At 44.0% G+C, this 9,759-nt stretch overlaps 1 protein-coding gene across 1 annotated transcript; it reads left to right on the top strand.

The window, feature by feature from the left end:
- Positions 1-818: 818 nt before the first annotated feature.
- Positions 819-7,486, top strand: faxca (failed axon connections homolog, metaxin like GST domain containing a). The gene is made up of 6 exons (XM_023999474.2): positions 819-1,289; positions 3,044-3,179; positions 3,366-3,562; positions 4,201-4,418; positions 4,947-5,063; positions 5,291-7,486. Exons 1-6 carry the CDS (start codon positions 1,030-1,032, stop codon positions 5,587-5,589), a joined length of 1,227 nt encoding a protein of 408 aa, XP_023855242.1. The 5' UTR covers positions 819-1,029; the 3' UTR covers positions 5,590-7,486.
- The last annotated feature ends 2,273 nt before the right edge of the window (positions 7,487-9,759 follow it).

Here is a 9,759-nt window from a genome sequence, read left to right as displayed (position 1 = left end):
AGTGTCACAATACCTTTGTGCATATTTACTTGTGGATATTGATATTATCTGTGCCGTAAATAATACAGTGGGAGTGATTAGTGTTTTGGGTTGAGTTTCTCTTGTTATGTCTGTCCAGAACCGGGTGCTTGAATGCCTTACACAATAAAGCTGCTTGTCAAGGGACTTCAGAGCACAACTGTGTCCTATTGCATGGAAATGTAATGTTTTGGGGGGTGTTCATTCTAATAGTCCCCTCTCTTTGGGGGCATCCCAATAGTGAATTCCTCCTATATTTTGCTTCATATACCCCGATGTGAAAAGAAAGTCAAGATGAAGTCAGACTTGGTGGTCATCCTCCCTATTACTTTCACCTACTGGCTGTTTGCAAATCATTACAGATGAAGGAGAGGAAGACAGTTTTGAGATGATTGAGAGTTTAGTTTGGACTTGTTTGAAATGTGTAATGGTCTGGAAGTTTCTATCACACTGCACTGAACATCTTGCATAAAAATATGTCAGTCTGCCAAAGTCACAGGCTGGCTACACCACCATTCTGAGGAAATAGGTATGTGGCTGTAGTGCGACATCTAGTGGTAAGCAGAGGTAATGCAKATTAGTTACATATATTCTTGCAAAGCAGACCTGTCCATTATACTGGGACTACTGTAAAAAAAATWAACGTAGCCTAGACAACTGCATTGACATTGGTAGGAAATGTAGTATTGTCCAGCTTATTGCAAAAACAGAGTTTGTTGTTGGAGCAACATGGTGTATTTATTGATGTTTTTGCCCTCCGCCTCTAGGAGCTGATACACAAAGGTACAGCCTTCGTGACGTCACTCCTCATCCGCGRCAGAGAGAGAGAGCGGCGGCGATCCGCTGCGGAGGATGCCTACCCCGCTGCGGGGATAACCGCCAGGCGAGATGGCCGTTACTTTCTTCCTCGTCACATCCCGCACCGCGACGACCCCTCGGCACCCATGAAGCCCCCGTTGATGAAGCCAAAACCGGCCAAAGCAAGGCGGAAAGAGGCCACTGAGCGAGAGAATGTACTGGCGCGTCGGGTTCGCCTGGACGCGCTCGTGTGTGGTTGATCTTGGCCGGAACCAGAGCTTCTCCTTCGGTCTGGGCGGCTCCGATGAGCAGCTCTCGTTTTATGGGTACATCATCGCCTACCCTCTGCAGGACTACGGCGGGATCATGTCGGCCCTTGGGTCTGACTCGTGGTGGCGGAAAACGCTTTATCTGGCCGGGGGCGCTCTGCTCGCCACCGCTGCCTATCTATTGCACGAGCTGCTCGCCATCAGGTAGGCCTACCAAAAAAACAGAGCCCTGTCAATAACACTGTAGATGCAGAACACGCTTGTCTACAGTCAATTACTCTTGGCATTGATATCAATATGAATSGTTGCCGTAGTGCCTGGGCATTATTTAGGAACATCACATGTCTATATTATTGTTGTATTTTCAATATATGATATTACTTAATCTGGGCGAGTTGAGCGCTGCACGAGCGGAATAGGTTGATAATAAGGATTCGTGAGTGGGTGGATTGTGAATGTGATGTAACCGCCCTCTTGAATGAGATTCCATGTTCAGTCGCGTTATGGAAAAATAAACCAATGAGTCATGCGGCCGTTATGGCTCTTCGTATTCTAGTGATGTACCTATTAGACGCATGTTATTAGCGATTGTTCATTGTAATTACAATAATAAKAAGATCATATTTATTGCTGCAAAGGTTGTCTTTCATTTCTTTACAATTTCTCAAGGGCATGGGATGATAGTACATGTGTGATATTGGTTATATGGCTTTACCCAAGCCAAAGATGTCTCCTCGTTTTCTGTCTCTCTTGCAGTAGAAAAACACTGCGGTTGTGATAARATGACCTTTACTAACCTCGCTCGTGAGATAATTATTAAGAGAGAAGCCAGGCCCAAATAGACATGAGCTAACAGAAATTGGCGATCTGATAACCTGGGAAACTGCAGCTTCGCTGTAGAATCCCTAGATTTTTATTGAAATAACGTATTGACTTCGGTCGCTGCTGTCCTTACAAAAACATATCGGGTTACCTGCAGCAACAATAGCCCAAGGCCTACTCAGCAATGACGTAGCGTTTGTTTTTGTTCAGCCTGTGCTCTTTCATACTTAAAAAAAACTGTCATGAAGATCCATTCTACATCGATCTCTAAGTAGTTACTTTGAAACGATTTACTCTTCCTGTATTGTCATTATACCGAAGCAATTTGCACTATAGATAATGGGATCATAACGCTTTTTTTGTTGTTGGCATGTGGGCATTTCAGCACCACATCTAACTGGACAGCTCCTCGGAATTTCAGCAATGACGTTGCCCTCGCGTYTAAGCACCTTCATGAAGTTAGCAACTTCCTTACAAATCGACTTAACTTGTGACCACGTTGGTCAGTACAAACGTGTAATATTATCTGCTACAGTGGCCATGTTAATGTCTTGCAATATTTCATCCGGTTGTGTCCTAATTGTTTTGACATTGTAGTGTCCCGTTGGCAATGGCGCCCTTGCCCGAAGTGAGCTTCAGCCTGGGTCTTGTGCAATGCTCCCTGTGCTAGATAGCTGTAAAACGTGACATACTATTGCACATGGGATTTATGTATAAGATCTAAGAATATTTACTTTTTTTAATTTGTTTTTACAATTTAATCATTAGCCTATAATCGCCTGCAGGTGAATGTGTCATGAACGTGTGTACTACAGCCTACCAGGCTGTAGTCGAGAGATAGTAAAATAGTCTACAGTGTATTTGAATTGGGACTTAAATTCCACTTAAATTCCACTATATCGAGAGATAGTAAAATAGTCTACAGTGTATTTGAATTGGGACTTAAATTCCACTTATCCAATATGAGGATGGCCTTACATGAGGATGGCCTTACTACATCAGAGTTGATGGTTTGTTTCCCACACACAATTCATGCATATAATTATGCCCTAACTGTAAGTTGCTTTGAATAAAATGTCTAAACAGGAGTAATTAGAATGTGGAGCTCACACTGCCTTGTCCTGGCTGGTCCATAGGAAAGAACAGGAGCTCAACTCTAAAGATGCCATCATCCTTCACCAGTTCTCCAGGCCAAAGAGTGGTGTCCCTTCCCTCTCCCCCTTCTGCCTCAAGATAGAAACCTACCTACGGATGGTAGACCTGCCCTACCAGGTGTGTGTGTGTGTGTGTGTGTGAGAGATGGGGAGGGGGAGAGAGACAGAGAAAGAGAGAGCGATGTTTTGGTTGGTGCTTAGTTGAATTATTTGATGTAAGATTGTGTCATTTTCTATTGAAGAGTAACTGACCATTGAAATTCCTTCTTCCTCTTTCCTTTCTCTCTCTCCCTCTGTCATGCAGAACTACTTTGATGGGAAGCTGTCTCCCCAGGGGAAGATGCCATGGATAGAGTACAACCAGGAGCAGGTGTCTGGTACAGAGTTCATCATCGACTTCCTGGAGGAGAAGCTGGGCGTGAGCCTCAACAAGAACCTCAGTTCCCAGGAGAAGGCTGTGTCCCGGGCTGTCACTAAGATGGTGGAGGAACACTTCTACTGGTGAGACACTTCCATACACTACCGAAGGACATCCACTAGATACTGGGGAAGRATATATGATACACTGGTGAATGTGATTGTGTCACAAACCATAATATCTAATCTGTTCCTTGAATGAAACCCTGAAACCCTGGTGTTGCAAGCAGCATGCTCCAACCAACTGTGCCGTCGGGAGCACACGTTATATCAGCAAATAGATTTGAGATACTGTGGTCTAGGGCTCCCCCAGTGGAGAATTTGGCAATTTTATTATCCCCTCCAAGTCTCCAGAGCCCCAAAAAACTAAGTTTATATAAAAAATAATCATTGTTGGACATAAAAGACTGAAAAAACACAAGCAAATCAGCTCCAAGTGATTTTAATTTTGGAAATCTGTTCCAAAAATCTCAAGCATGATAGAGAGATATACTGTATGTGATCGTATACAAATGAAAGCAAGGTTTGAAACGATTATGTTTTATTCAAATATTATATCTGTTTGGGCTTCTTGTTGTCAATTTGCAGTCTACAAATGATTAGTATTTATGTTCCGGCCCCCAACCATCCACTCAAGAACAAATCGGCCCGCGGCTGAATCTAGTTGATGATCCCTGCTGTAGGCCAAATGAAAATCTCTGCTGGTCTGTGTGTGATGACAGGACCATAGCGTACTGTCAGTGGGTGGACAACCTGGAGGAGACCCAGAAGATGCTGGCGGTGAGCGGCCCGCTGAGTGACCTACTCAAGTGGATCCTGAGTCACCTGACCGGCGGCATCGTGAAGAGAGAGATGTACGGCCACGGGATTGGACGGTTCACCAAGGAGGAGGTCTACACTCTGATGGAGAAAGACATGCGGACGCTGGCCACCCTGCTCGGTATGTAGAGCACACTGTAGATAATCATTAAGATCACACTTAGTCCTAAAGATCATCATCCCYGTCTCATTTCACAAGGTACAATCTGCAGCCTTAGAAGCATGCTTCATTTCATATCTAGGCCAGGCCTAAAGCCAGCTGTAGGTTCCTTTGTTGTTTTATAGATTATTCGGGTATCAGAGGAGGCTGGTGAGAGGAGCTATAGGAGGACAGGCTCATTGTAAAGATGGAATGGTATCAAACATATGGAAACCACAGGTTTGACTCTGTTCAATGTATTCCATTCCAGCCATTACAATGAGCCCGTCTTCCTATAGCTCCTCCCACCAGCCTCCTCTGTCGGGTATATAGTACTATGGCCAGTTTCAAGTGCTAGATGGAACAGCCTTGTACAACTCTGTCCTCTTCTGGTGAAAGATGGATACTACACCATGTGGACTAATTTCCGGTACACATTTTACCCCATGGCTCTTGTTTCCATACAGCATTCTTTTCGCTCACTGATTCTTGATGTGTTTCTCTGGGTAGGTGATAAGAAGTACCTGATGGGTCCTAAGCTGTCCATGGTGGACGCCACTGTGTTCAGCCATCTAGCCCCTGCCATGTGGACCCTGCCGGGCACACGGCCAGAGCAGCTCATCAAAGGTGAGCTAACCACCAACCACATTGCCTGTCATGGTTAGCATCACTCCCCAGAAAGAACATCCCAGGCAATTATTATTATTTTTTTTTATCTTGTTACAGCGATGAGGAAGAAACCTTGAGAGAAATCAGACTCTAGAAGAGACTCCACCTTTAATTATTAAAATAAACATTTTTTACCCATTCTCAGCTGATCTGTGTTAACCTTTGAACCACCCTGTCCCCTCCAGGCGAGCTGATCAACCTGGCCATGTACTGTGAGAGGATCCGCCGGCGCTTCTGGCCCGAGTGGTTCGTTGATCTGGAGGACTTCTGTTATGATGACACCACAGAGGACGATGACTCCCTGTCCAAACTCCAGGACCTGGGGCTGTACTCCCGCACAGACACCTTCCAGGATGAGGCCAGTCCTCCTCACACACACACACACACACACACAATCTCCCCAGACAGTGACCTCACGGGCCACTCACTCTACGACTCGGACATGGACACGGAGTGCTCCGAGATGGAGCAGCTCAAGTGTTGACCGCCATATGACTCACACACAACACACACACACCGCCCCCATACAGTGCCCTCTACCTGTTGAGGAGGGAATAACTACTGGGGGGCATTTCTGTTGCCAGTGGCTGTTGTTGCCTGTGCTAATGAGGGATGGTATCAGAGCTTCTACACACAATGTGCTAGAGGAACAAAAGACTGAATATCGAGATAAAGGAATAGCAAGATAGAGAAAATAAGGGTAATATAGCAATAGAGAAAGAGCCCAAGAGGGATAGAGAGAGGAAAAGATCAACCTGAAAGAGATAAAAGGGAAAGAGAGAGGGATGGAGAAAAGAGTTGCGAAAGAGAGATCAGGAGTTAATGACGCAATCACTGAGAAACTCCTCCACCTGGGTGACGTCAACACCTGTCGCCCAGKTTCCTGTTGTCGAGTTGCTCTTACCATGGCAACCGTGTGTGTGTTACCTGTGTTCCCCAATTGAGCTGCATTGCCCCAACCATGTGTGTTTGACATACTGACCCCCTGACTTGCATCCTTGCAAAATATGAGTCATTATATTGATATTATATATGATATGTGGGGAACTGTTCAGGCAAGATGTGAATGAGTACAGTTCGATATGAGTATAAATAGTATAGATAGCCTGCAAATTATATATATTATCCCAATGTCATATAATGTAAATACTCTGTGTGGTTCTTCTGTACAACCTCTCAGTGCTTGTTTGATATGACCAAACTTCCTGGTGACCTTCAACTAACCCCTTGTGCTGGTCTAGGTTTTAGGAATTCTAATGCATCTATTTCTACCCAGATGACTGACACTTTGCATCTGCAGTCAGGTCTTAACCCATCATTGAGTATTTCCTCAGTCCTTTGTAGAATGGTCATTGATGTTGAGGGCGAGCTTCAGATACTGTGGATTGAGGGGACATCTCAATAATCTAAAGTGGCTTCCTTTCCTCGTCTCCTCTCCTTCATCTGCACAGATCTGAAAACATTGGATTGGTGAAAGCAATATGGTGGATGCTTACTGGAACTTTATTCCACTTGTCCAATTCTTTCACCTCAGATGAAGAAGAGGAGGAGAGGAGGCTACTTGAGATCTTTAGTTGTGTGTATGTACATTCAGCCATTGAGAGCGGATGAAACACCCATGTAGAAATAGACTAAATAGACTAGATATACTTGGAGGTGCATGGCTAATAGGTGCCAATGAAAATCACACTACCCTGCTGGTTATCTGTTATCTACGTTTCTACGCTGGCCTGTTTTAATGTTTATTGTGATGCAGTGTGTGTGTGTGTGCCTCAGGCCAGAGAAAGCGCACAAAGATGCAATAGATTGAAAATAACTGTTAGGCCTTTGCTCAGCCTCTCTGTTCTCATCAAATACATGGCGTGTCTACTCCCCTTTTAGAATGAATTGATTCTAGAAATAGAAGGAATAGAATGGCCATTGTTACTTATAGCATCAATTCACTCTGTGCTATGCATGAAACAACTACTATAATCCACAGTGTTGATTGCCAGTCTTATTTAATAGTAGGCTACAGTATGTGGAATAGTGAAACAGTCTACTCTAATCTTTCTATTTCTAGTGCATCGCTGATGTATGGTGTATGATGGTGAGATGTGGACATTACAAGTGTTTGTCATTCAGCAGACGCTTGTGGGTCCTGTGTGCGTGTGTGCGTGTGTGCGTGTAACAGAGGGTGTAGAATTCTGTCCATATGGTGCATCAATGAGTCATCGTACCTCATGAGTTGATTTTGAGGCGTAGACCATTTATTCAGGCTGGGTGCTTACAGCTGACCCTATACAGATACAGACACAGATACATACAGATACAGACACAGATACATACACAGATACATACACATATACATACACAGATACATACAGACACAGACACATATACAGACAGATACAGACAGATACCAACACATATACAGACACAGATACAGTGGGGAGAACAAGTATTTGATACACTGCCGATTTTGCAGGTTTTCCTACTTACAAAGCATGTAGAGGTCTGTAATTTTTATCCAAATAGGTACACTTCAACTTGTGAGAGACGGAATCTAAAACAAAAATCCAGAAAATCACATTGTATGATTTTTAAGTAATTAATTTGCATTTTATTGCTGACATAAGTATTGTGATACATCAGAAAAGCAGAACTTATATTTGGTACAGAAACCTTTGTTTGCAATTACAGAGATCATACATTTCATGTAGTTCTTGACCAGGTTTGCACACACTGCAGCAGGGATTTTGGCCCACTCTCCATACAGACCTTCTCCCAGGTCCTTCAGGTTTCGGGCTGTCGCTGGGCAATACGGACTTTCAGCTCCCTCCAAAGATTTTCTATTGGTTCAGGTCTGGAGACTGGCTAGGCCACTCCAGACCTTGAGGTGCTTCTTACAGAGCCACTCCTTAGTTGCCCTGGCTGTGTGTTTTTGGTGTTGTCATGCTGGAAGACCCAGCCACGACCCATCTTCAAATGCTCTTATTGAGGGAAGGCGGTTGTTGGCCAAGATCTTGCGATACATGGCCCCCATCCATCCTCCCCTCAATACGGTGCAGTCGTCCTGTCCCTTTTGCAGAAAAGTATCCCACAAGAATGATGTTTCCACTCCCATGCTTCACGGTTGGGATGGTGTTCTTGGGGTTGTACTCATCCTTCTTCTTCCTCCAAACACGGGCGAGTGGAGTTTAGACAAAAAGCTCTATTTTGTCTCATCAGACCACATGACCTTCTTCATTCCTCCTCTGGATCATCCAGATGGTCATTGGCAAACTTCAGACGGGCCTGGACATGCACTGGCTTGATCAAAGGGACCTTGTGTGCGCTGCAGGATTTTAATCCTTGACGGGCGTAGTGTTTTACTAATGGTTTTCTTTGAGACTGTGGTCCCAGCCTCTTTCAGGTCATTGACCAGGTCCTGCCCGTGATAGTTCTGGCTGAATCCTCACCTTTCTCATGATCACTTGAATGCCCCAACGAGGTGAGATCTTGCATGGAGCCCCAGACCGAGGGTGATTGACCGTCATCTTGAACTTCTTCCTTTTCTATAAATTGCGCTAACAGTTGTTGCCTTCTCACCAAGCTGCTTGCCTATTGTCCTGTAGCCCATCCCAGCCGTGTGCAGGTCTACAATTTTATCCCTGATGTCCTTACACAGCTCTCTGGTCTTGGCCATTGTGGAGAGGTTGGAGTCTGTTTGATTGAGTGTGTGGACAGGTGTCTTTTATACAGGTAACGAGTTCAAACAGGTGCAGTTAATACAGGTAATGAGTGGAGAACAGGAGTGCTTCTTAAAGAAAAACTAACAGGTCTGTGAGAGCCAGAATTCTTACTGGTTGGTAGGTGATCAAATACTTAAGTCATGCAATAAAATGCAAATTAATTACTTAAAAATCATACAATGTGATTTTCTGGATTTTTGTTTTAGATTCCGTCTCTCGCAGTTGAAGTGTACCTATGATAAAAATGACAGACCTCTACATGCTTTGTAAGTAGGAAAACCTGCAAAATCGGCAGTGTATCAAATACTTGTTCTCCCCACTGTACATACACAGATACAGACGCAGATACAGACGCCGATACAGATACATACACAGATACAGACACAGACACACATACAGATACATACCCAGATACATACGCAGATACAGACACGTACAGATACATACACATATACATACACAGATACATACAGATACAGACACATATACATACAGATACAGACAGATACATACACAAATACATACACAGATACATACAGACACATATACATACAGATACATACAGATACCGACACATATACAGACACATATACAGACACAGATACAGACGCCGATACAGATACAGATACATACACAGATACAGATACAGACACACATACAGACACATATACAGACGCAGATACAGACACAGACACACATACAGATACCGACGCAGATACAGACACGTACAGATACAGACACAGATACAGATGCAGATACATACACAGATACAGATACAGACACACATACAGATACAGACACAGATACAGATTCAGACACAGATACAGACACAGATTCAGACAGAGATACAGATATAGATATAGATACAGACACAGATACAGATACAGACACAGATACAGACACAGATATAGACACAGATACAGACACAGAAATAGACACAG

The sequence above is a fragment of the Salvelinus sp. IW2-2015 genome, linkage group LG14 (assembly GCF_002910315.2).
Source record: "Salvelinus sp. IW2-2015 linkage group LG14, ASM291031v2, whole genome shotgun sequence".
NCBI classification, from domain to species: Eukaryota; Metazoa; Chordata; class Actinopteri; order Salmoniformes; family Salmonidae; genus Salvelinus; species Salvelinus sp. IW2-2015.
This window is presented reverse-complemented; position numbering and strand designations above follow the sequence as displayed.

Coding starts and splice junctions, on each gene's coding strand:
- faxca (XM_023999474.2), top strand. CDS start 1,030: ATGTACTGGCGCGTCGGGTTCGCCTGGACGCGCTCGTGTGTGGTTGAT. Junction 3,180..3,365: donor TGGTAGACCTGCCCTACCAG/GTGTGTGTGTGT, acceptor TCTGTCATGCAG/AACTACTTTGATGGGAAGCT. Junction 3,563..4,200: donor GTGGAGGAACACTTCTACTG/GTGAGACACTTC, acceptor GTGTGATGACAG/GACCATAGCGTACTGTCAGT.